The sequence below is a fragment of the Rhinatrema bivittatum genome, chromosome 8 (genome assembly GCF_901001135.1).
Source record: "Rhinatrema bivittatum chromosome 8, aRhiBiv1.1, whole genome shotgun sequence".
Classification (NCBI taxonomy): Eukaryota; Metazoa; Chordata; class Amphibia; order Gymnophiona; family Rhinatrematidae; genus Rhinatrema; species Rhinatrema bivittatum.
Window position 1 is genome coordinate 39424930 of NC_042622.1, and position 26784 is coordinate 39451713.

General features: G+C 44.9%; 1 protein-coding gene across 1 annotated transcript in view; it reads left to right on the forward strand.

The window, feature by feature from the left end:
* Positions 1-26784, forward strand: part of CDH22 (cadherin 22) — a 262988-nt gene that overhangs the window by 129589 nt on the left and 106615 nt on the right. The window contains exon 3 of the mRNA XM_029612679.1: positions 6801-6920. Within this exon, the coding sequence (XP_029468539.1) occupies positions 6801-6920 (120 nt within the window). The remainder of the gene's footprint in view (positions 1-6800; positions 6921-26784) is intronic.

A 26784-nucleotide genomic window follows, 5' to 3' on the forward strand; every position in this document is an offset into this window, starting at 1 on the left:
ACTCTATCTTCTAAGAGAGCTCTGCCACCTGGGCTGCCCAGAGGATGTCCCAGACAGCATGGCTAATTAATTCTGTTATCTACGGAAAACACCGTTTACGGTAAGCAAACTTGTTCTTATTGTTTTTTTGTTTTATTATGTCCTAGTTCTTGATATTTTTTAAATTATTTAAGACCTTTTTTTTTTTAACTTTGTATGTGTTTGTTATACCACTCGGTTATATATTTGTTATCCATGTTTTGTGGTATTTGTTTATTTAGACAAGCTATTTTTTCTACTGTTGTAACTCTCTGATGTTGGGTCTCCCAAAAGAGAATTCATCCCCTACAGCTAGTTCAAAAAGTGGCCACCCATTTAAGCTCAGGCATCTCTGTAAGGGAACATACTATATCCCCTATTTTAGTCAGTCTCTACTGTTAATTACAGAGTTCAGGTCAAGATTCTTTGCCTGGCTTTTAAAGCCCTCCATAATATGGGGCCCAATTACCTTAGAAGTATACTCCATCTTCCCATTTTCAATTGTGTATCCCTTTGGCTAAAAATCATGCTTTTTCCCTTGCAGTTCCCTCTCTGGCATTCACATCCAACTGCACTCCATCCTGAGCCAAATTATTTAAAATTGAGAGAGAATCTGAAAATTTGTATTTTTGCCCAAGCATTTAAAGATAAGTGGTGACTAAGTCGCTTTTGTTTATGCCTGTTTTTGGTTATTGTTTGCTTATATGTAGTCTGCTGTTTTAAGTTGATATTATTAATTTTATTCTGTTCTACTCATTTGTTTCAATTATATTAGGCCCATATGCAGGAAGCCATTGAACAGACAAGTTATTTGGCTACAATTAGCTGGATCACTTGTCCTGAAAATTCCACTGTACATCCCAATTAAATTTATCCAGCTACTTTTAGCCAGATAATTTTAAACCTAACCGGATATCTTTTGAATATCGCCGGATATGTTTAAAGATCACTGGCCTTGTGTGACTTAAAAACTTTAGCCTTAACCCACTATATCCAAAAGAATATTAATCAGTTAAGTGGAGCTGTTGGTTTATAAAAAAAAAAGAAGGTGATGATTGCAGGCCTCCAGGCCCTGTCACTGCCCTCTGTGAGGATCCAGGTGCAGTGCTTCCCTCCCACCGGCAGGGGCTCTCAGTGAGCCAGGTGACCTGTTGCTCAATCCGTCCTGCTGGTGGGCCTTGTTCCCCTGCACTGCACTGGATAAGATCCTGCCTCACGGTGAGTACTGTGCCTCGGCTTGGGTCCAAGGCTGGTCCTCCTTGTGGCCTTCTCTTATCCGGCCTTGCTTCTAGTCTGTTTGGACCTAGTGTGGTGGCCTTCTATATTTCTGCGTCTTTGTTCTGTCCTGTTGTTTGTCCTTGTTCTGTTTAGTCCTGCATTTGGCCCTCGTGTTGGGGGGCCTTCTCTTCTGTGAGTTTGTCCCATCTTGTTTGGCCCTGTATTTTGGCTCAGGTTTTGCGGCCTTCTAGTTTTGTGCTTGTCTTGTCTGTGGCCTCCTGATGCCTGTTTGTTCTGTGTCTGTCCTGTTTAGTGGGCACCCTTTAGTTCCTGTCTCAGCTCCAGCTCAGCCCTGTCTTTCTTGTGGGTGCCCTTAGGTCCCGAGTGCGTGCGTGTGTGTGTGTGTGTGTGTGCACACCTTCTGCTAAGGCCACCAGAACCTGAGAGCTCAACCCAAGGGGGAGGTGGCTGGTTCAAGCAAAAGATTCCAGTGCCAGTCTGGTCCAGTCCTGCTCTTCCTGAATCCAGCCCTAATCCTGCTCTGGGGATTAGCAAACACCAGCATCAATGCCATTATATCCCCCCTCCTCACCCAAGCTCAGAATCCTGGACCCTGTCTGGGCTGAGCCTTCATTCCCTCCCCCCCAAAAAAACCCTCTCAAACTCATAAAGGTTTATGCATTTATTTAATCCAGTGCCAGCCTTCCCCGCCTGCTAAAAATTCAATCAAAATTTGCCCTCCAATTCCCCTCCTGCCGAAACCCTAACCCTTGCAGTATGTTTAAATTATATATCTTTTGCCCCAATCAGAGTAGCAGCTTATCACGACCCAGGGGAGCCTTGGTGGAAGCACTGGGCCCAGATTGTGGGAGGCTGCTACCGCAATTTGGGTTGAAGAAGTATAATTTAAAGGTTCCGGGAGGGTGGGGCAGTTAGGGTTGGGCTGGAGGCAGAGGAGACCAGGAGGGCAAATTTTGGTTGAATTTTGTCAAGACCAGGGAGTGGATGGGGGGGAGAGAGAGGCTGGCACTAGATCAAATAAATAATGAATACATGAGTTTGGGGGGTGGGGGGCTTCATGATCAGCGAAGGTGAGGGTAGGGGTGGCAGTGAACCTGCAGCTCCAGTTAACCAGCTATATTCCTGCATAATGTTAAACCTTCTCTCAGGCATGTCTAGAGATAACTAATTTGGCTAATTCAAAATATCAGAATAGCCAGAATACCCCTAATACTCCCCTTTCTTATCTGGCTTTTAGCCAGATAAGTAAGGGGGATATTCAGAACTTGCCCTTTAGCCTCATAACTTGCTAGTTATTTGACTAAATGGTTCAGAATATTGGCCTCGGTGTATTTTGTATTATATTTAGTATATTTTGTTAACTTTATTAAAATATATTTTATTTATATTGTATTTGCTTTGTTACTTTATTAATATGGACTGGTTGTTTGTTTTATAATTAGACTGCATATTGCCTTCAGCCTAGGTACGGTGATTTAATACATTCTAAATAAATACATGAAATAGGTAGAAACAGTGCTGGCAGATCAAGGCTGGCACTGTTGTTAATGGCAAGTCAGGCCCAGACCAAGGCTGGCACCATTTTTGATAGGAGAATTGGCGGGGCAGGAGTAACCGAGGGATCACGCCTGTTACCCTGCAAGGACTCTTCTGTAGGGTGAGAAGGACTGGGGAATTCAAGAGGGGGATTGTTTGTTCTTTGTTGTGGGGGGATTGTGACAAGCTGGCAGCCTTCAATTTTTTTAAACATGTCCGTTTTTCTTTTGCTTCGTTTTAAAAACCAATTGAACCGAAACAGAAAATTGTGTTAAAAACTTCCCATTCTGTTTGAAATGAATGCATAGCCCTGATAACAAATTCCAGTATCATCTATCCATCCTGCAGTCCTTAAGAACGGAGAAAGCCGGCACTATGAATGCACTGAAAGGCTCTTTCTGCTGTAAAAAAAAAAAAAAAAGACCCTTCTACAGCACCAGCACAGACCAGCAGGCTGCCAGTATTAAGGCAAATGGGAAGTGGGAGAGCAAAGCGCTAGCACCTATAAACTAGAGTTTGGCCACGTGCAGCTGGCTGTCTGCATACAGGCATGAATCATCAAGGAGTTTTCCCATCGATATAGAATGAGAGAGCACCTTAATGAGTCCGGGCCGACATTGTGCAGTGGAGATGCTGTGCTGGAAACCTTGTTTCCACAGTCTCTAATGCATTCTCTTACTGTATTAAAGTTAGCTTTCTCAGCAACGTGACTACAGTTGATGCTATTTGTTAGAGCTACTGAAGGGAGCGAGCCCCCAAATCCTATTAAATATCCTTATAATAGCTCACCACCAGTATCCGTTTGGCTCTCTCTGCTTTAATAGCTTTTTAGATCACTGATTTAGGGTATTTTCTCATACTCCCGTCTAATCTATTGAATTGTTTATCACTGCCACGGTCTCTGAATCATTGATATTTCATTATCTTGTTAATGTCATACAGGGTTCAGTGTTTTACACACCGTATTTAAGGTACCAGAAGCATTGTCAAATATTAAAGAGACCCAAGTTCCAAGGAGATATATAAGAATAGTTGTTTTTCTCACAGCGTGGTCAGTCTTTGGAACAGTTTGATATACAATCCAGGCAGGTTCGATGCTAGCTGTCCAAACGACCCAGATTGGTTTATAGAGGATGTTCACAGAATTAATAGTGACTGCTCATTTAAAAGGCAAATTTTAAAACGAGCGCACATGCGCCCATACATGCACATAAGAACATAAGAGATGCCATACGGGGTCAGACCATCAAGCCCAGTATCCTGTTTCCAACAGTGGCCAATCCAAGTCACAAGTAGCTGGCAAGTACCCAAAAATTAAATAAATCTCAATCTACTATTGCTTATTAATTAATAGCAGTTTATGGATTTTTCCAAATACATATCGGCGCGCAAGTGGAGATACGCTGGAATTTTAAATCATGCGCATTTGTGCATGTATGATTTAAAATATGCCTACCAAGCATAAGTATTCTCCTAATTTTAAGAGGCTATTCGAGCAGACCTACTTCGCGTATCTCCCATTGACCTGTGCTGGCTTTAATGCGCACGTGTCAGCAGATTTTGAAACATGCTCTTGCGAGGGACATTCCCAGTTTTTCCAATGAGTTTCCCAGTCAGTACTGAGATCTTCCGGACTCCTCTGGTTCTTCACCTTGCACGCCCCCTCACTTGACCCGCACCCCTCACCCTGTCGCGTAAGCCCTAAAACGCGAGCTCTGCAGACTTGCTGCTCGTCGGGAGCAGCAGCAAAGTGACGCGGATAACAAGCAGCCATGCGCTGCGGCCTCTGGTTTTAAAATATGAAGTTGCGTGTGTGACAGTTGGGACCTATCCCGGAATGCCCATGCCCCGCCCCCTTATTTCTGGTGCGTGCAAGGGTACATACACACATAAAACACAGCTTTTAAAATCCGCCTTGCTCGCGCGCAGCCCACATATGAGGACATGTTTACACGAGCAACGTTTTTAAAATCGACCTCTAAGCATTTGGGAGTAGGTGGACACCTTAGGTTGTAGTCCTGAATTCCAATTCTATGCTTTAATGTTGCTATAAATCTTGACTTGCAGTAGGAGGATGTGCTTTTGTTTGAAACAAAACAGGAAATTTGAATCAATTTCCTGTTTCATTTTGTTTGGAAAACAGAAGGAAAGAAAAATGAACAAAATTGTATTCGTGTTTCATTTTTCCTCACCAAGCAGCCACCTTTCCCCCCTGCTCCGTGTCCCTGCCTTCACCCCCTCGGATTTCTCCTCAGTTGCTCCTGCCATGTCTGGCCAGTATTTTAAAATGGTGCCGGCTGCCGCCATTTTGTTGTGTGCGTGTGCACACAAGAAAACGTTGGTATAACAAAATGGCGCCTGCCTCGCGCCATTTTGGAATCCCCAGCAATTGGGGATCGCTTCTGCTCCATTTGGACTTTAAAGACCAACGATGGGGTAAGAGGAATCTGGGAAGCCTTGAATTTTTTAATGTTTGGGCTTTTTTGTGATGGTGGCGGGGGTGAAGGGTGTCCTATTTTATTTTATTTTCATTTTTATTTCAAATAAACAATATAAACCACAAATGAAACAAAGAAAAGAAACACAATGAAACAAAAATCAAACCAAAACAATATTAAGTTCACTCCCCTCTGTATAGCTTTCTTCTCTCTTGATGCTGGCAGTGTTAACTCCTTCTTAGGGATCATTTTCTCTTAGTCCCTCAGGTGTCCTAGTGCTTCCCTGACTTTGCCTCTCCTATATTCTCCTAATATTTGAATCCATCACATGCTTCTGTCTACTGCCATTGCCAGGGCTGTCCTCATTAAATCTACTTAGAGGAGATATTTCTGAATTGAGTTGCAGAGAGATTTTTATTTGTCTTTCTCCTCTACCCTCTATGCCAAGCTTCCCTCCTCTCGTCAGGCTCAACTCCTGGGTCCTGCTTTCATCAAATTGAACATGATGTCAAATTAGAAGCATGGCAGGGACAGGCAGAGTGGAGCACCCTGTTTAATGAGGCAGCGTTGAAAATCAATAACTTAATTGCAGACGTTTGATAGACTTTTATCCAATTTATACTCGTTCTGCCCTGCTACGTGTAGTGCATGAGGACTGGAAGAGGCTGTCTGGGTCTGCAAGAGACCAACAGACAAGACTGTTAGCTGCCACGAGGCAGGCAACGAGACAGATGGAGAAAGTGAACAGGAGGCAGATAGGGACTGGCGGGGGGGGGGGAGGGAGGGGTGGTAGAAGGCGAGCACAATCTTCCTTTACGTAGACCTTTTTTTTTTTTCAGGGGCTATGTGCTGCCTTCACCTGCGATTCCTGTTGGTGACGTAACACGAAATGCTTATTTCTAGCGTGTCATTGCTTTGCAAATATAAAAAAAAAATCCCAAAGAAATGCAATTATGGTACTTAATCAAAAAAATCTTTATTATCTGCGATGTCAAACGGAAATGGACACAGCAAGTGGTGCTGAAGTCTTTCAAATGAGATGGGCATAAACAATCACATCGTTGTATCCGTTGTGGGTAATTTGCACTGCCCTGTGGGGCAAATACTGAACCAAAGGTCAGCGCTGCTACCATCTTGCACGGATGTGTTACCTGTACTGGCTTTGAATAAGATTCAGTACATTCTTCCTTATGTATTTTTGCCATTTTAAGCCCTTCACTGTATTGGCACTGCTCCTTCTACCCCACAGTCACTAGCCAATTACCCCCCTCCCCCGCCTTTTCTGTGATTTAACTACTAGGAGAGGTCTGTTATACAAACAGTAGCCCTCATTATACGGACATCTGTTACATGGACACTGCATTCTCACTGTATTGAAGGAAGGTTAGGTGGGAGGGGAAGACTGTGATCAGTCAGTTCTGCAGTGTGCTCCAGCATTTTTTTTAACCAACCTAGTTCTCCTTATTTATTTAATGTAAAAAAAAACAAAAAAAAAAACTTTACTGAATTATTTTAATTGTTTTTTAATATTGCTTTTTGTCCTCTCCCTCTCCCCACCTCTGCCCCCAGGCACATCGGTGATGCAAGTCATAGCATCAGACGCAGACGACCCCACGTACGGCAGCAGTGCCCGTGTGGTGTACAGTGTACTGGACAGGGAGCAGCACTTTACCGTGGACAATAAAACAGGTAAGGCTCTGCATGCAGCGTACCTGGGAGCTTAATTAAAATGCAGGAATGTAACAAGCCTTCATCAGTGAGGGAGTACAGCAGCATATTCAGTACTACACCTGTTGGGGAGGACAAGAAGGTAGAGTTTATCATTCTGCAAAAGGGAGGTTACCCATCATTCAGAAAATAGCAGTACCATCTGATGAATGAAAAAGGGACACAGAGGCCCTGCATATCTTGGGGAAACCAAATCAACCCTCTTTACAGAAGTGGTTTGGTAAGATACCGCTCGGGATCAAATAATACCTTAATAGCTTTATTTCCATAATCATGTGCCGCCTTATTATCCATATTCTGATAAGCAGAGTCTATCTCATCATAAGCTCACCATCATCTGAAATTGAGTGTGCTCCAACTATTATATCAAATTAAACTAATGACAAGAATCCAAAATTGTCTGCCCACAATTCTGTCACCACACTATCATTTGAATGGGTTCCAAAATACTTATTTCCACCAGCTCCATGGGAATCAATTAGGGGAAAATGATTACATGAAAAGTAGGATTTAATATGTGGGTAAGAGAACATTTTTATGTCTAGATCAAAATCCGAGGCTACTCTGCAGAGATTTGGGAAGACTGACATAGTTCTGGTGAATAACAGAGCGAAATACCATCTCTAATCCCCATTGTGTACTTTGTGCTGCCTCGCTCTCTCATGAACAGCAATGCACATCTAAGAGGAAGCTTCATTTCAGAAACCACACCCCACAAGCTCATTCTCCCCTTCCTAGAATAGCAATACTTGACACCTTTAAACTGCACGATAGACAGCACAGGATGCAAAAAGGACTGAGGGAAAAGAGGAATGGGGAAGATGTGGGTATCTGACTAGGACACCATAGCCATCCTCTGACATCTCTTTGAGGATAGAAGTCCATTTGTATCTCTTGCCCTTATGGACATTATGATGATGATTTTCAAAGGGGATTTACCCGGTAGATTGCCTTGGTTTAAAATTGTTCCTCTTAGCGTGATTAAACGTATGCACAATCTTTCAAGGCATGCATACATTTAGCTGAATTAAAAAGAGGCATCCCTGGAGGGTGTGCTTAGTTCAGATGAATAAACCATGTGCATACATTCAAATTTTTCAAATGTACATGCACTCTTTTATCCCCAGTTGGCCGTCTACAAATAGGATATGCAAAGGGTCACAGGTACTTTGTATGTTTGTACCTTGTAGGCAGTTTTGAAAGTTAACTACAAGGTATGCGTGCACTAAAAGTTAGGGAAGTGCATTCGTTTTAAATGAATGCACAGTTCATAATGAAAAAAATGATTTGTGGTTTAAATGGAATGACATGAAAATTGACTTAGCTAGAAATATCCAAAAATGTTTGGATATTTAAAAAAATTAAAAAAGGACCTCCTTAGATCTCCCCATCTCCCTCCTCGTAGCTGAAATAGGTCCTCCCTGGCTCCCACCTACCCCTTCTGGGGGGTCTCCACTGTAGCAAGGGGCAGGGGTGATTCTTAGTTATTCCTGCTTCACCGACTGATGATGGTGCAAGAGCGCTGGCTGACCGTGAAGCTGGTGCCATTTTGATGCACGGTCAAACAACAAAATGGCGCCGGCTGCCCCGAGACCAGCATCGTGTTCCTTTTTTTTTTTTTTTAAATCTTTATTTCTTAAAACGGGCAACAAGATTCCAAAACCAACTGAAAAACAAATACAAAAGCCAACACAGGTAATCACTGCGATTGTGGTGAACCCTAATTGTAATGATCCGAATAATGAGTCCAGAACTGGCCCCACACAGAATCATAAAACCCACTTTTCCTTTTGAGGGAGGCAAAGTGGAAATGAGGCAACATGAAAAAAAACAGATTTCCAGGCTCATAGCTTTGTTTTCGTTCGGTGCCGTTGCACTGCCAGCACGTCCCTCAAGTTTTCTACTAATCCGAGCCGATCTGCCTTGTGACATTGTGCGTCGGCGCTTATGTTTTCGTCGTCGTGGTTCCTGTCAGGCTGGAGGAAAGCGCTGAAGTGGAGATCCTGCCCCCTTATCCCAGGCATACAACCAGGAATGCTTCTGCCTTGCAGCTGGATTAAAATAAAAAAAAACATTTAAAAAAAAAATCATAATTAACTAAATCTGGTTACTCCTTGTGTTTCCTCTCTCCTCTTGCGGCCAAGGGATTTGATGTGACAGCCAAAGGAAATATTCAACAATTTCTGCAGTACCTTGTTTATTAGCAGATCTAATAAAACAAGCTCAATTATCGTTGCCTGAGGTGACATTCCAACAATTTTCTCCTCTCGCTGCTCACTTTTGAATTCTACTGCCACCAATTCTTCTTTTCTCATCTCTTGCTTTATTCCCGCAGCTTCAATCAAACTTTAAAGTCTCATCCAAGGAGGATAGTGCTTCAAAATATTTTCAGCTCCCAATTTAGTGTTTGGAATTATGCGCTGGGCAATTACTCCCATCAACTTTCCTCTTTTTTTTTTGCAACGTTCAACACATTGCATTTTAAGCGGGAAATAAAAGCCCTCTCTACAGCAGGTTGGCTGGATCATTCTCTTACTTTCCAGTGCAGGAGGGCATGTGGAATAAAATGTCTTTTTAAGAGGCTAGCTGCCAGCATCTTTTAAAGCAAGGCAGCTAGCCAGCCTTTTAATCATAGGCGCTGGCACCAGAGTTGCCAGGATTGTTGGCTTCTATTATTCATGGGGGTCAAGAGGGTTTTTGGCTCCCCGAACTCTAACGATGATTGCAGCGCCCCTGCCGTTGGAATAGTTGGACCTGCCTGTACTTTTCAGAGGAAGGATGTCTCATAACCCTTCGAGGGAAGCCAGGGCCTCTTTAGAGAGACAGCGCCGGCCCTTTAAGGAGGGCTGGTGAATTTGGTTCTGAGAACCGGGGACGCTGCATGAGGCCTGGGAAGCGGGGATTCCTCTGCGTTTTGTCAACCATAAATTTGCGTGAGGCGAGGGGAGGACTGAGAGCGCAGTGGGGAGGGTAGGTTACATCTTGCATCCGGTGTTTACTGGAATCCTGATAGGTTTGGGTTAAGGGGGAGTCTGCAGACAAAAGACCAGCAGAGATGGTCAGACGTCCCTACATAGCAAATCTAGTGAAGCAGAGCAGGCCCTGCCCGACATGCCCTCATCCTTGTATCCTTTCTGCTGACCCATCGGCACTCTCTCTTTCAGGTGTCCAACTCAGTCAGAACCAACCACTGCTAGGGCTGCTCTGCCAGGAGCCAGAGGGGCTTCCTGTTTTATAAAATGAAAAGTTTGATTCCAGGGTGGAGCTGAAGATTTTTGTCTCCGTTTTGTTCCTATAATCATAATCTGTGTTGATTTGGTTTAAAGATGACTGAATTTTATTAGGATATTCTTAGATTGCTTCATATAGATACAGATATTGACAGATTCACTCTTCGTTGATCTGTATCTGAACTAGCTTTGAAAGGCCCAAACTGGGCAAACCTGGGGACTGGAAGTGCCACTAAGGTTTGGATTTATTTCAGTTCAGTGGCAAATGAGGCAGATTTATCCAAACTGATTTACAGCCTGTCCTGGTTTGACTCTGATTTATCTGAAGCCCCTTTCCCAGTACAAATGGGATATGGATTTAATTGGATTCAGTGCAAACTGGTTTACCCATCCCTAATATATGAAGATGAGCTGCTGGCAGTGTTTTTTTTCCCTTGTATTCAAGTTGGATTATTCATAGGCTGTGGTACCCTTTATTGAGCAAATGTAAACCGCGTTGATTAATACCGAGGTAGGTATTAATCAAAGGGAGGTACAGTAAGAAGAAGAAATAAAATAAACAATGAATAATGTATAGAGGTTGCACGGGGGCCAGCCTGATAGCTCAGTGATAGAGCTGCCAGCCGGGGCTGAGGATGCCGGAGGTGACATTCACAGCCCTCAGAGAGCGGGCCCCCCAGTCATCTTGCAAGGGTGACCTCTAGTGCCTGCATTCAGAGTCCACTGTTACAGGGCTCTAGCAGGAGCCCTGGCGCATCGTCCCCAGCCAAGGACTGCCGCCGAGATGACTGCGCTAAATGAGTTGGGAAGGGATATAAAACAGAGCAAAAAAAAACAAACCAACAAATCCCCAGCGTAATTGCAAATGAAAGTTCATGGAGGCCTTCTCCCAGCCCTGATGCCCTGATTCCAACTGAACCTTAAACCCAAAAGAGCAGGAGGAAACTGAGGAAGCCTACCCCCCCCCCCAAAAAAAAGTAGCACATGAGCGTTCAGGAGCATGTAGGTCTCGTCTTTGGATGTCCTGTGTAGGGACCCCTGGGGCTCCCGGCGTTCATTACTGGGATAATAATGGTTTGCTGCACGTTTCAGGCCCCCTGCCAGAGGTGCATTAATGGAACGAGCCACACGGAGGAGAGACGCTGAGGGAGCAAAAGCTCTCTGGGCTGGAAAGGAGTGCACATCCTGGCCTGGGGGAACCTCTCCCCAAAGCTGGAGAAGCTCCCGACATCTTGGCTCCAGAGCTGGTCTGGAAATGAATGCGGCACTTTGCTGTGAGTTGGAAGAGAAAGGAGCTGCTGTGACTAGCCAAGTCAGAAAAGAAGGTGCCCAGCACGAGGGAGTGAAGTGAGGAGTCTTCCTAGCAGAAGACGGGGGAGCGAGGACCTCCAGCACTTCAGGGAGAAGGTAACCGTCTGGGATGGAAACCAAAGGGTGAAACCCCAGAGAGTCATCCAGTGTGCTTAGAAGGGGAGAACTGGAGCAGAACAGAGTGTCTCTGTTTAAATGTAGAATTGCATTGTGCATTCGAAGAAGCTGTTTCTGAAGATTATTGCACTAATGCCATAATGTGCACCTATTGCGAGATTATCCCTGTTGAGTTTGTCCTATGTTGGAGCAAAATGAATTCCTTAGAACGGCAGTCATCTGTGTCCTGCTTGTTGATTACAGAATCAAAGCTGGTGGCCACCTGTAATCTCATGCCCGCAACACTAGGGTCTTGGAATAACACTTCCTGCCTATGGACACGAACCCTGGGACCCAAATAATACCTTTGAGAGCCAAGGGGGTTACACTTGTATTCTATGCTGGCATACCACCGGCTGTATTTTTGGCATGAGGATCATTAGTAAACAGAGACAAGCAGTTCTGGTGAACCAAATGTACCAAGCATTGCTGCCAACTGACAATATTATTTTTATTTTTAGGTGCTTCAAAATACATTTTTTAATTTTTTTTGACCTGTAAAAAAAAAAAAAAAAAAATGATGATGGAAAAAGTTAATTATCTACTGTGGAGTGGCCTGACTGCAGTTCCACTGTGTCTGGCAATACGGAGATTAGAAGTAGGGGAGAAAGGGGGGGAGGGGGGAGGGGGTGTGTCAGGCAAGCGAGGAATTGGATTGGCTGAACATTCCCTGATGCTTGAAAATAACCCATGTAATGATATATAATAAGGTGTAAAACAGCCCACGGAGGCTGCTTTGTACTTGCAGACTTTAACACTGAATTTTCAAAGCAGACTTTCTGTGCATATGACTGAGTTTTGGCCGTTTGTGGGTCGCCCCAGTGCAGGTGTAACATCCTACATGTTCATTTACGTGCATCCTTATGAAAATCAAAGGAATGCATGTAAATGTCTTCCCCGTTCCCAACTCCGCTTCCCAGAACTTCTAGCGTGAGGGCAGGGAAAAGCGCGCCCATAATCGAGGTACACGTGTACATTTCCCCACACAATCCCTCAGGATAATTTTCGAAAGACTATTTGCATACATAAACTGGAGTCGGTGCATGTAAATCCTATTGAATATTACCCCCGATGAGGACACATTTAAAAAACCATTTACTCGTGTAAATACGTGAACTAAAAGTCTATTCCACAGTGCGCATACATTTACCCCTGTTGGGCAGCAGTATTATCGCATATATTGCTCTTCTGCTTCGTTATTGAATTAGAATATGCATTTGTTCTTAATAGTTAAAGTAATTATATTAGGCACTCCTGAATTCCGTTATTTATGTAAAGCCTGTTGCTGTCAATTGTTTACTTCCTGTAAAGCCTGTTGTATGTAAAGCCTGTTGCTAATTTATTGTTTACTGTAAACCGAGGTGATGTATATCTTTACGTGCCGCGGTATATAAAAATCACTAAATAAATAAATAAATAAATATTCCTGGGGGGTATAGATCAGGGAGGCAAAGATGCATGTAGTGTCGCATTTTTAAACTACATGCATTCACATAAAACAGTGCAGATTTCTGCAGATACTTTTCCCCGGGGCAATTTTCAGTGGGAAGCCCTGAGCATATTTCCCCTTTAAGAACTGGTGCAAAGTCCGTGAGTAGGAAGGATCAGCAAACCTTGCAACTCCTTCTTTAATCCAGAAAACACCCTCCTTCGATGCCACTAAAAGTCCGCACTTTGCCCTCCACCACGCGGGCTTTCAGGGCGTGTTTAAGTGGGGGTGGAAAAGTATGCACGTAAAATTGCCATTTCCAGTCTTCACATGCATTTCCCCAACAAAAATCTGGCAGAAAAAGCAGTGCCCTTGACTGTGCATATTTTGTATCTGCAGCAAGATTCATGTTGGTAATGTTCAAATAGGTGCCTTGGGGGCACATATACGCATGTGCACATATGTACAAGTACACGTGTGCCAAGAGATGCATTGAATGTATAACATATTCACCTATATACACTTGTGCATCAATGCGCACCCAGAGATGCAGCAGCTTTATAACATACGCACACATACACGCATGTGTTATAAAATAGCCTAGGCGTGCATATGTGTGCGCACCAAATTTTGCAAGTGGGCGTGCACAGCCACGCAAAGTCAGGTTTGAGCTGCACAAGTGGAGAAAGTTTATATCGGGCACCCATCCACCCCATGACCAGTTTCACCAGTTCATGCACGAGTTTGCCCAGTCTAGAGCTAGGTCCTCCAAACCCCCCTGGTTCTTTAGCCTGTACTCCCCCCAGTTACCCCAGACCCCTTAAAACCCTCAGGGACGACTGTTTTATTATTATTTTTTTTTTTAACGTACACCTCTTCCATAGCAGAAATAAACTTATGTGGCACAAAACCTGGGCATGCGACCAGGTGCATAGGTACTTGTGCACACATCTCTTGGCCCTGCCCTGGATCTCCCACGCACGCCTACACCATGTCCACATCACGCCCCTTTTTGTATGTAGTGAGATATTCATGTATTGAGAGATGTGTGTGCACATGTATGCAGCTTTTAAAATTGGGTAAAGAGTGTACACAGTCTTTGTCACAGTCGGACAGTTTGAGGATTGCTCACCCGCAAAAGCATCTTTGTGTATGTTTCCATGAAGAAGGAAGTTTATTAAAAAAAAAAAAAAAAAAGCATGATTTTTTTTTAAAGGGAACTAAACTGAGATAAATGGTTTGCAGCCTGGAAACCCTCTTCAGGGTTCAGCTCTTATCTTTTTTTTTGTACAACTTGGAGTCAGTATTCAGCCATGGGGTGGTCTGTTAAGTTAACTGGATAAATTTATCCAACTATCTAGTATTGTATTTTCAGCTTTGAGCTATCTCAAAGTTAGCCAGATAAGTTTATTTGGCTAACATTAGGACTATTCTCAGGCATTCCTAAAGTGATTCAGCTAACTTGGACCTAGATTCATCATTTTGCTATAAATTTTGCATGAATAGCACCCACGATTAAAAAAAAAAAAAAAAAAAGGTGTGGTTAGGGAACTTTTTGAGATACTGCAATGCATGCGTACTTTACCACAATGTGTGTTAAACTTATTGCACCTGTGATGTTTTCACTTCGCAAGCTGAGAAGTGTCCAGACAGGTATTTCCACGTTTTGGGCAGAAAGAGAGAGAATCTGCTTGCAGGTTCTTGAGTGCTGGTTGGTATCACAATTCGAAGTCAAAGTGAGTGGAAAAATTGCTGAGTTTGGTGTAAATGTTCAAGATTCTTGTGATATGTATATATTATAATTTAGAGTAGGTGATGCCATTCCTTGAGAGCTGGTTTGACAGCCCGAAGTTCTCAGTCTCTGATACTATATTACGTTCAGCTGGAGAGAATATCTTAGAAAAGAAGGAACATGGCCATAGGACTCCCTCTGGAGAATGTTGGCTGAGGACAGCCCCTATACTCAGCAACGAGGCATCAAATTTTAGAACAAAGGGCCATGTAGAATTCGGATGATGCAGATATGGTTCGTCCATGAAGGCGTTCTTTAACTTCTGAAATACTTCCAGAGCTTCAGGCGGCCAATCTTTGGTATTGGTACCCTTGCAGGTAAGGGTAGTAAGTGGTACCGCCACAAATGAGTAGTTTGGGATAAACTGGTGATGATAATTAGCAACTCCCAAGAATCTTTATAGAGCTCGGAGCCCTCAGGACGGGGCCAGTCTCTGATGGCCTTTACCTTGGCAGGGTCCATGTTGATTTCTTCACTATGTATCCCAGAATGGGAAGTTCTCCTTATTCCTAAAAACGTTTTTCCAACTTGGCATAGGTTGTTTTCTTGCAGATGTTTTGGCAGTGGGAGCTCAGTGTTTGAGAAAAGATTAAGATGCCATCGAAATATCTGACCACACAGAAGTAGAGAAGGTCACAAAAGATCTCATTGACCATTTTTTGGAAACTGCAGGGATGTTGCAGAGCCTGAATGGCATAACTAATTATTCATAGCTTCCATCAAGAATGTTAAATTCTGTTTCTACTCATCACCAGCCTTGATACATATAAGGTTATACGCTCCACTAAGGTCCAGCTTTGTGAATGTTTTAGCCCCTTGCAGGCAATCAAAGAGTTCTGTTATTAGGGGCTATGGATACTGGTCATTTTTGGTGATGGCACTGAGGCTGCAATAGTTGATACATGGCCTGAGGGAGTCATCTTTTTTGCAACAAAGAAGAACCCAGCACCTGCTGGAGAAGAAGATGTTTGAATAAATCTACATTCCAGATTTTCAGGAATGTAGGTGGACATAGTCTGAGTCTTGGGAAGCGACAGTGGGTAGACTTATCCGCATGAGCTTGCTCCCTAGGAAGAGTTCAATGCCATAATTGTAGGGGCGGTGAGGTGGTAAAATTTCAGCCATCTTCTTTGGAAAAAGTGTCTTGGAAATCCGTGTATTGCAGAGGGGTCTCAGATCATGCCGTAGCCACGATTTTAGCGCAAGGAGGTTCAATGTGTTCCAAGCATGAGTGCGAGCAGTTGCAGCCCAATGGGCAAGTTACAGGATAGCCCAGTTGAATTGCGGTTGATGCTGCTGGAGCCAGATAATAGGATGGATGGCCCTGGAGATTACGTGTAGACTGAGCTTTGATAGATGTAGGAGACCATTGCATAAGGTTACGGGTGCCGTTTTTAGAATGACTTGACCAGGAAGCGGGTTTCCGTAAACAGAAGAAATGCCTAATGGAGAGGTCATACTGACTGTGGGAATCAAAAGTTGCTCAACGAGTTGTTTCAGGATGAAATTGCCCTCAAGCCAGAATCCACGAAGGCTTGGATTGAAAAACATATGGAACTCAGCTCCAGGGTCACCAGAACCAATAGTTGGGGAGTGGAAACGGTGAGGGCCTAGGGTCATCTCCCCACAGGACCCTTGGTGAGGAGGTTCCTGACCTCAGTGGACATTGAGCCAGCAAGTGTCCCCGGTTAGCCCAATATAGACAGAGGCCCTGGCACCTGCAGCGAAGCCTCTCCTCTCCTCTGGGGCTAAGTGACACTGCCCCAGCTGCATGCACTCTTCTAAAGTAGGCGAGGTGGATGGAGTAGCAGTCAGGGCAAGAGAGGGTTCTGGAACCTAGGTGCCAAAGCAACGTTCCTTCTTGCTGGATGGGTCTCATGGGCTCTTTGTTGTAGCCAGAGATCTATCTTCCCAGTCAAGGCTATGAGCTCCTCTAATGAAGTGGGCAAGTCTCAGGCAGCAAGTTCATCCTTGATTCTGGGTGAGATACCTTCAAGGAATATGATGCTCAGACTATTTTTTCGCCATTTTAAATCAGTCACTAGAGTCTGAAATTCTATGGCGTACTCCATCAGGGTTCTAGACCCTTAATATAAGTGGAGGAGGTTGGATGCCATCGCTGCCACACAGCCTGGCTCTTCGAAGATGACCCTGAATTATTCTGTAAATTGTTGCAAGTTGAGCAGAAGCAGGACTCCCCCTCTCCAAGAGGGGAGATGCCCAAGCCAGGACAGAGCCGTTCAAGAGAGAAAATACATAGCTGGTTTTTGCCTGGTTGTTCCGGAATAGTGCCGATTGCAGTTGGAAATGCATGTGACAAGGACTCAGAATTCCCTGACAACACTTGTTTTCCCTGGTGTACTGAGGCGGAGCCAGTAAATGTGGAATCAGACGGTAGATGGGTTCGAGAGGTGGTGGTGCTAGTGCAGGTGGGGGCGGCACCGCAGCACTGGTCAGAATATTCAGATGGGTAGCTAGCTGATCCATGGAAACAATCAGGAGCTCCAAGGTTTGCTACTATTCATATAGTCTGTGGACGAGGTTCGGAATGGCCTGCAGGGAAGACAAGCTCATCAGGTCTCTGGCCTCAGCAACCTGTTGCGTTCGTGGAACCTTATGCTGAGGCAGGATTGGGATAACCTTCAGGTAGGATCCCTGCAGGTTCTCACTGTCAGGAGATGGACCCGGATGAAGCAGAGACCCAGCTGGAGCTTCGCCTCTACCAGCCCTTGTTCTCCTTAGGTTGAGCCTTTGGGTGCTGGGGCCATCAGGTCTTAGATGGGTCTCTGCTGTGAGCAGAAGAGGAAGTCCTTGGATAGCAGGACTGGAGGCAGGCAGCAATCAGGCATATCAAGAAGCAGGCAGAGGTTGATGGCTGGCTGTGGTCAAGGGTGTCGAGAAACTGGCAGTGGTTAGTAGTAGGCAGTGATCAAGCGTGTTGAGAAGCAGGCAGAGGTTAGTGGCAGGTGGCGGCCAACGTAATCCGAGGTCAGGCCGAGGTTAATCCAGGTATTCATCCGAAGGGAAGAAGGGGCAGATAGGTAGGGAGGTCTGACGAGGAGAAGCACAGAAGGTAAGGAACACTAAAGATAGGGCCAAACTGAAGACAAGACACTGAGGACAAGGCTGGGCTGGAGGCAAGACGCTGAAGACAAGATCCTCTTCTCAAAATAGTGGGTCCTGTTGCTGAGATGTGAATGAAGGAGTGAATGATTCCTTTATAGGACTCGGCAGTGACATCATCTTCTGGTGCCACAGAGCTTTTCCCACCACTGGCCCTTTACGAGGACCGAGGTTCAGTCGGTGCGTGCGTGCCTAGGAGGCAGGGCATCAGTTGGAGCCAGCAGCATCTTGGCGTGTCGAGGCTGGCAGGGAATCCCCGGCCATGGAGGTGAGTGTGGCGGTCTGAGGCCCATGGACCACCAGACGTAACATAGAGGAGTGCATGAGAACCATGCAGGTGGAGGGGTTGTGGGGGTAGACTGGCATACAGGGGTAACAGTCCTGGCAATCAGTGAAATAGGGTAGGAGTGCAAGAGATAGACAGAAGAGGAGGGTTTATGAGAAAGGAAGTCGGAGGTGTTGATGGGGGATGCAAAAAAAAAGCCAGAGATGGTGTTGATGCTGGAGGATTTGTGTGAGAGTGTGACAGAACCAGCAGGGGTGAAGAGGGGGAGAGTGACAGAGATCTAGAAGTGGTGATGGTGGAGGATAGAGCCAGAAGTGTGATGGGGGTGAAGTGGGTGAGAGAGAGCCAGGAGGAAAGGTTTGAGAGTGAGTGAATAATAGCCAGAATGTATGATGAGAGTGAATGTATGATAGAGAGGAAGCTGGCACCGTTGTGTTACGTGACCGTACAGCATAGCGCTGTAGAACCAAATAGCGTCAGCCTCAGGGTCAGCCGGTGCCATTTCTGAGCCGGAGTCAGCAGGCAGGAGCACCAGGGAATCAGTTCTGCCTCTTTCTACATCGGAGACCTCTGTGGAAGGGATAAGAGTGGTGCAGGGAGAGGTGGTGGGTGGTGGGAAGGGTTGTTTCTTTAAGTTAATGTTTATTTTGCTTCAGCAAACTAAACAAAACCTTAAAAAAATATAAAAACCCTGAAATGAAAGAACAAAAAGACATTTTTTTTCCCACTGAATATGCCTACTTTCAATTGATCTTGCCTTTCCAGGACATGGGTAAAGATTTCCACTTTGCGAGGCTGGACTTTTATTTCTGTTTTCTAATTTACACTTATAACCTGCCTTTCAAGTCTACAAAGACTACCCAAAGCGGCTTATAACAGGAAAAATACAATTCAAGTGCAGCGGAAAAGTACAATACAAAATACATTAAAGCACATAAAGCAGAAAAAAATTTGCATAATCTTATTGAGCACAGGAGCATAATAAGGCTTAAATGTCTCTGAAAAATTCAGAGAAATGCATATTCCTAGGTACTTAGAGCTATGAGAGGCCATCCTGAACCTGTCAAAACACAGAGGTGGGTAAGTCTTGGGACCTACGTACTCAGTATCTCAGATTTAATATGGTTAATTTGCTATCCAGAGAGATGACTATAGTGATAGATTCAAGGCAGAAGCAGTCTTGATAAGTAATACAGAAGAGCACCTTTTATTATCCAAAAACTCCCACTATTCACGAAAATTCAGAGTCCCTGGAGCCATGTTTCATTATCCAGAACAAATTCTATTTTCTAGAATTTGGCACCGCATAGAGCCATTACTGAACATCCCCCCCCCCGTCCATGGTATGACATCCCCCCGCCTTGTCATAACTTCATCTGACCTCCCTACCCCTCCCCACCGCTTGATGTGACTCCCTCCTCAAGCCCCAATCTGACCCAGCTCTGCGGGAGCTCTGCTCTGTTCAAACAGCGGATCTGAGACTATGAACCATGTGGGAAGAAGAGGCCATAGGAGACATGAATGAGTTACACAGGCCAGGACCGCAGTGGATCAAACCCACCCTAACACCCATCAAACTAACAATTAACATGAGCTAAACCCCCCACAGCCCAACCAGATCTGAAACTAGCCCTTGTATAGGAATATACGGCCGAACTTTAAATTGGCCACGCATGAGCCACTCGCATCTTCAAAAGAACATAAGAACATGCCATACTGGGTCAGACCAAGGGTCCATCAAGCCCAGCATCCTGTTTCCAACAGTGGCCAATCCAGGCCAGAAAAGGGCCCGGCCACGCGCATAAGTGGAGACACGCGCACAAGTGTCGGGCCCTAAGAAAGGGGCAGGCTGGGGAGGGGGTGTTCTGGATGGGGAGGAGTGGCGTAGCACAATACCGGCAGTCGGCCGGCGCACGCAAACTACTTCTGCTCCAGGGGAGCAGTAAGTAGTAAAACGAAACAAATGTAAATTATTGGGACGGGTTTAGGGGGAGTTCCCGGCACGCGCAATCTGCCCTTCCTCAGTTCCCTCCCAGTCCTCTCCTTTATTGGAGGGAACTGAGGAAGGGCAGATTGCGTTGCCGCTCGTCATTTGCAAAAATGTACCCCGCACGCACCAGATTTTATAACATGCGCGTGCCGGGAACTCGCGCACGCAATCTACCCCATACTGTAGACTGTTAGTATTATAGGTAAGGCCTACAGCTGAAACAAGCGACTTAAAGGCATCCCCAAAGTACATCTTGCAACAATTCACCAACTTCAAATTGGAAACCAAACCCTACAAATTAAACCCTGGGAAGGTACAAATAAAACAACAAGCCACGCAGAGCACACCAAACAAGAAAAGGTAAAAACATGCCTTTTCTGCTCTGCGGTAAAAGACCGAGCAGTAAAGCACACAGCACAGAAAAAAAACCCCAAAAACAACTTAATAGGAACTCTGATTAATTAGGGAGCAGTCCAAGCCTCTCTGAAAAAAATTACAGTGCACGTCTGCTGAAGGGCCTTGACGTCTGTTACGCCTCTGTAGCCAGTCGACTGAAACGGGACGGTGGGCGTGCTTGCAGCCGAGTTATGGTGCTGCAGAAAAGACCAATCCCTGCCCTGCTGGTGTGAGTGAATCGCCACCGCGTGCCCAAGACGGCGATCTAACAGCCGAATTCCCAGAAAAGAAAAATGAAAGGATGAGAGCCAGACAGCTTAAGGGGAACTATGCAAACCTAAACAAACCAAAAAAAAGGAATTAAAAAAAAAAAAAAAAGGAACTGACTCGGGGCGCCCCCCCCCCCATCAAATAATATATTGAAGAGATAGATCACTGCCCTCCTGCTTCCTCTGCTTCAAGACGCTGCTGCATTTCAGCAGTTCAAGTGCCTTTTAACCTCTGCTTCTGACTCAGAATTCCGGTTCAGTTCTTCTTCCCGACTCTCCAAGGCTTCTAGTAATCCCTTACTAGTACTAGCGTGCCTTATGATGTTCTTTAATTAACTGCTGCAATCCCCACCGAACCCACTATCATCTCTTGCACATACACCTCCTGACATCGCTCTTTCTGTAGTCTGAACCTTAACGCTAATGTACAGGAGCTCCACCAGATTTGATTGTAATCCGCCTTGGGACCAGCTAGGGGTAAAAGAAATCAAAAGGTTTATAAATAAATATAAAATAAAATAACCTCTCCCTCTGCTGAGTACGGCTGACGGCAGTCTCATTTGTTTCAGCTCCCCCTTGACTTCCGCAAAGCCCGATTCCTTTTCTTTTGGTAGGGCCTTATGAAGAGTCTTGAAGGAAAAATGTGTGCCGCTTATTACGGAAGATTTCCTCGCAGGCTCCTGCTTTGCCCATTCGTCAGACCTTGTCCGTGAAATTATGAAACCAGAATTCCGGCATGGAGACGGCTGCCTGGAGCCAGCGGGGGCGCCAGGGCCCGATGATTAATTCATGGTTATCCAGATGTTTTTACTGCAGCAGCAGCAGCAGATTTCTGATAGTCGTGGGTGTTGTCTGTTAGCTCAGGTTAATTTCTCTCAAGGAACTCCACCTTCTGCCTGGCCACCATCGTAGAGGCCTCTTATCCTAGGCATGGACCTTTCGCAATGGCTGGGGGTGCTACACTGGACACAGATTCCCCCCTCCGCGATCGCAGTGAAGGAGTTTGCTCAACATTGGGTGAATCGAGGACCCACGGCGCGCTGGCACCTGTGCCTCTCGTTCCAGCACACACGTCCCGGTCTCTTTAATACGTGCAACGTTCTCCTGCACGGCCTTGTCTAAGAGGAAGTGGTCTTCAGGGCCTGTCTTCGCGTTTGTACCACTTGACCCACACCGATATCTGGCAAAGATTTCGTAGGGGGCTCTCTTTCTCCGTGCCCACAAAAGAATTTACTCGGCGAAGAAATTTTGAAAGGGTTCGTTTTTTTAGAGGCTCTGCCGGTTGCTTCTCCAGCATCCGACCTTCCCGAACATTATTTGTCTTTACCTCTGGGAACCTCCTTTCCTTCTTTTCCCTTCTCCAGCTGGTTAGGTTCACCTGCTTGAGTGCACTTTCAGCCGAGGCCTCCAGAGCACGAGTTCCAAGGAGAGGAGCTGAAGCCTTTGAGCTTTCAGGTGCTTATCCCTGACCCCTTTCTCTTGCACACACGCAACCTAAGCCCTAAGCCGGCTGCTTTGAGGTGGGCTGTAGCACCCTCTAATCTTTGCCCGGCCACCATGAGTTGGCAGGAGAGCAGTATGGTCCATATTTCCTTCCCTTTGCCCACCCACATCTGCTGTGGGAATTCGGCAGGATTCTGTCTGCAAGAGGAATCCTAGGCATGACTTGCTTTAAAAATACTGTACAGATGAATTTCACATTATAACGCTTGTTTTAAACGGCAGAATACATGGGGGGAGATCATTTCTCTTTTGATAATCGGTGTTATGTGAAGGGGGTGGGGACAGTGGAACAGATTTTCAGCCATGTAAGTAGTCTGACTTTATAATGGTGCATAGAGACCTGGCTTCCCCCTCCCTCCCAAAAAAAGGCAAAGAACAATTTCTTTTTGTTATGGATTATAGAATTTAAAAAAAAAAAAAAGGCTTTTTACAAATTTGGAATTCTGCCCAAGAAAGCTTTTACTTCAAAACTGAGTGAGCATTAAGGTAATAACTTTTATTCTTCAGCAGAAAAGAAAAGAGGAATTTAAAATATCTAAATATAGCCAAATATCAGGGAGCTGTTTGTTCTGACAGTTAAGTTTGTCTCTCGTTCTGCTCTGACTGTGCACGGCTCTTACAGTAAACGAGAACAATGCAGCGTACAATGCTGTCTGCACTTTACTTTCCCTGCCTTGCCTTCAAACCTTCAAGGGTCAATTAATTTACAATTTGTTTACTCTAATGCAGCTCTGTGGGACTTGCAGAAAGCTGGGGATTCTCTGCGGCTTGGAATTCCTTCCCTGAGACGAAAAGTGAGGATTAGCCAAAAGAGACAGCCCATGGCTCAGTGGCAGCGCCATGGACTGCCGTGCAGAGGGCCTCTGGTTTGATTCCTCAGCCAAGACTTCCACACCCTGGGTGGGCCGGAGCTAGGGATGCTGCGGAGTGCTGGGATTCATAGTCATTGTGCAATGGCGACACCTAGTGCCAGGCACCTTGATTGCAGATTTCAGAAGGAGCCGTGGTGCTTGCACCCCAACTCACACAGCCACCTGTCGCTGCAGTGGCTGGAATAAAGTTGAGAGGAGATGTAAATAAGAGAACATCTACCAGATAGTTGCAAACGAAGGCTAATGGCATCATAGTGATGTACATGAGCCTTAGAGATCAGAGTCCCCTTCTTCCATTGATTATACCTGCATTCAAATACCTCCATGGAATAAATACAAAGGAGAGGGGGAACACTCAGAAGAAATGTAAGGAGCTTTTTCTTTACAGAAAGGGTGCTGGATGCATGGAGAAGCCTCCCCCGTGGTGAAGAGAAAAGCAGTAGCAGAGCTGAAGAAAGCCCGAGATGAGGATCTCTGAGGGAGCGGAAGGGAATTGTAAACATGGGCAGACCGGATGGGCTCTATGGTCTTTCTCTGCCTTCGTGTTCTATGTTTCTATCTTTGGACAATTCTTTGCTGGTGCCGGAGCCGCAATGTGAATCACAAGTATAAATGAGCTGTGAACAATGTCCTAATGGATTGGCAAAGATTCAGTCTAAGCATTGCAAATGCATTATAAGATGTGTTTTGCCTCCCTTTCAGTTACAGGCGCAATATTTTCCATTTCAATAGCAGTGTATTAAAGGGAGCGGCGTTGCTGCGTTTTTCAAAAGATCCCACAGCTTTGGCCCGATTTCTTCCGTAAATTGGTCTTATTCTCAAATCTCTTTTTTTTGTTTTGTTTTGTTTGTCCAAACATTTCAATTCATACCGTTTTACATTCTAGGCAATAAGAGGTGCGTAGGATGCACGAGGGCCATGCCTGCTGTTCTGCAGCTGTTCCCTTACCCCCAGTGCACCTCTCCAGGATGCGTCAGGGTGGTGTTTCTGATCTGCGTTGGTGCAGCAACTCTGCAAATTACTTCCATTCAAGATGGCGGGAGTGACCAAGGAGGAGTGAAAAACTTCAAATGCTACTTTGTAATTAGTACAGACATACAGATCGCCAGGAAAATGTGATAACCGAGTGAACTTTCTTTTAGCTTTTTTGCCTAAATGGTGACTTAATAATTTTATTTATTTATTTATTTATTTTTGCCATGACTTGCCTCCCACCACCTCTGAACTTCCAGCACAGTCAGAGCGTGCACCAGATCTACTCCTTGCCATTTTCATTCATTCATTCATTTATGTATTTATTATTTAAAAGGTACGTATGTTCTGCTTTATCCAGTATCCTCCAATTACATCCCCCTTTTCAAGATAGACCTATGATAGCGTATCAGAGGGGCCGTAATCTAAAAGACATAATAGCACACTCACAGTTTAAGTGGGGTTGAAGATGTTCCTATAGACGTGGGACATTTTGCGTGCGGGTCTTGTTCTGTTTGCGCGCACTCACATAATAATATACAATTGCCTTTGGATAAAATGCATATGTTAAGACCAAGGGAGAGGACATCTTGCTCTTCAAGGAGAGTAGTGTATCTGATTTGGTGCCCTTGCAAGTTGTTATATGTCGGTAAGGTGATGCGCATGCTCAGAATGTGCTTGGTAGAGCACCGGAGTGCGCTCAAGTGCCAAAAATTGGAAGCTCCTGTAGTTGAACATTTTCTTGCATTTAATCATAACTTTGAAGATTTATTCTGAATAGTGTTGTAAATATTGAAACCAAATACCCATGGACAAGACTGTAATTTGCACCTCTTACAGGCATAACAACCTTACATAGAAACAGAAACATAGAAATGACGGCAGAAGAAGACCAAACGGCTCATCCAGTCTGCCCAGCAAGCTTTCGCATTTGGTTTTTTTCTCATACTTATCTGTTACTCATGGCCCTTAGTAACCTTTTGGTTCTATTTCCCTTCCACCCCCGCCATTAATGTAGAGAGCAGTGTTGGAACTGCATCTAAGTGAAATATCTAGCTTAATTAGTTAGGGGTAGTAACCGCCGCAATAAGCAAGCTACACCCATGCTTATCTGTTTACCCAGCTTGTGCAATTCAGTCCTTGTTGGTTGTCTGAATATAAATCCACTTTTATTCATTCTCCCCTGCCGTTGAAGCAGTGAACTGCGCTGCATATGTATTTCAAGTGAAGTATCAGGCTTAATTGATTCGGGGTGGTAACCGCAGTAACAAGCAAGCTACACCCATGCTTATTTGTTTACCCAGATTATGTAATTCAGTCCTTGTTGGTTGTTGTCTGTATATAGATCCACGTTTCTTCATTCCCCCCTGCCGTTGAAGCAGAGAGCTATGCTGGATATGCATTGAAAGTGAAGTATCAGGCTTATTTGGTTTGGGGTAGTAACCGCTGTAACAAGCAAGCTACTCCCCGCTTTTTTGTGAATGCAAATCCTTTTTTCCACATTTCCTCTTGCTGTTGAAGCTTAGAGCAATGTTGGAGTTGCATTAACCATGTGTATGTTTATTGAATAAGGCTATTATTTCCAGGTAGTAGCCATCATTCCCGCAAGCCACCCTCTCTTCATTTACATCCTCTGGACTTTATGGATCCACAGTGTTTATCCCATGCCCCCTTGAAGTCCTTCACAGTTCTGGTCTTCACCACTTCCTCCGGAAGGGCATTCCAGGCATCCACCACCCTCTCCGTGAAGAAATACTTCCTGACATTGGTTCTGAGTCTTCCTCCCTGGAGCTTCAAATCGTGACCCCTGGTTCTGCTGATTTTTTTTCCAACGGTAAAGGTTTGTTGTTATCTTTGGATCATTAAAACCTTTCAAGTATCTGAAAGTCTGTATCATATCACCCCTGCTCCTCCTTTCCTCCAGGGTATACATATTTAGATTCTTCAGTCTCTCTTCATAAGTCATTCGATGAAGACCATCCACCTTTTTGGTCGCCCTTCTCTGGACCGCCTCCATCCTGTCTCTGTCCCTTCAGAGATACGGTCTCCAGAACTGAACACAATACTCCAGATGAGGGCTCACCAAGGCCCTATACAAGGGGATAATCACTTCCCTTTTCTTACTCGATATTCCTCTCTCTATGCAGCCCAGCATTCTTCTGGCTTGTCACATTCTTCTATCGCCTTGTAACATTGTTTTGCCGACTTCAGATCGTTAGACACTATCACCCCAAGGTTTCTCTCCTGTTCCGTGCACATCAGCCCTTCACCCCCCATCGAATACAGTTCTTTCAGATTTCCGCACCCCATATGCATCTTCTTCTTATGATTTTTAAATTGCAGACAGTCCAGCCCTCGGGTCTGAATAAGGAAATTGATTGGTCAGTATTTCTGTAAGAATGGTTTAGCCTGTTGTGATTGGCTTAAGAGACCAGACTCGGTGAGTGGTTAAATAGCTAAGGAGAGTGAGCTGAGTTGAGCGTTCATCGCCATTTT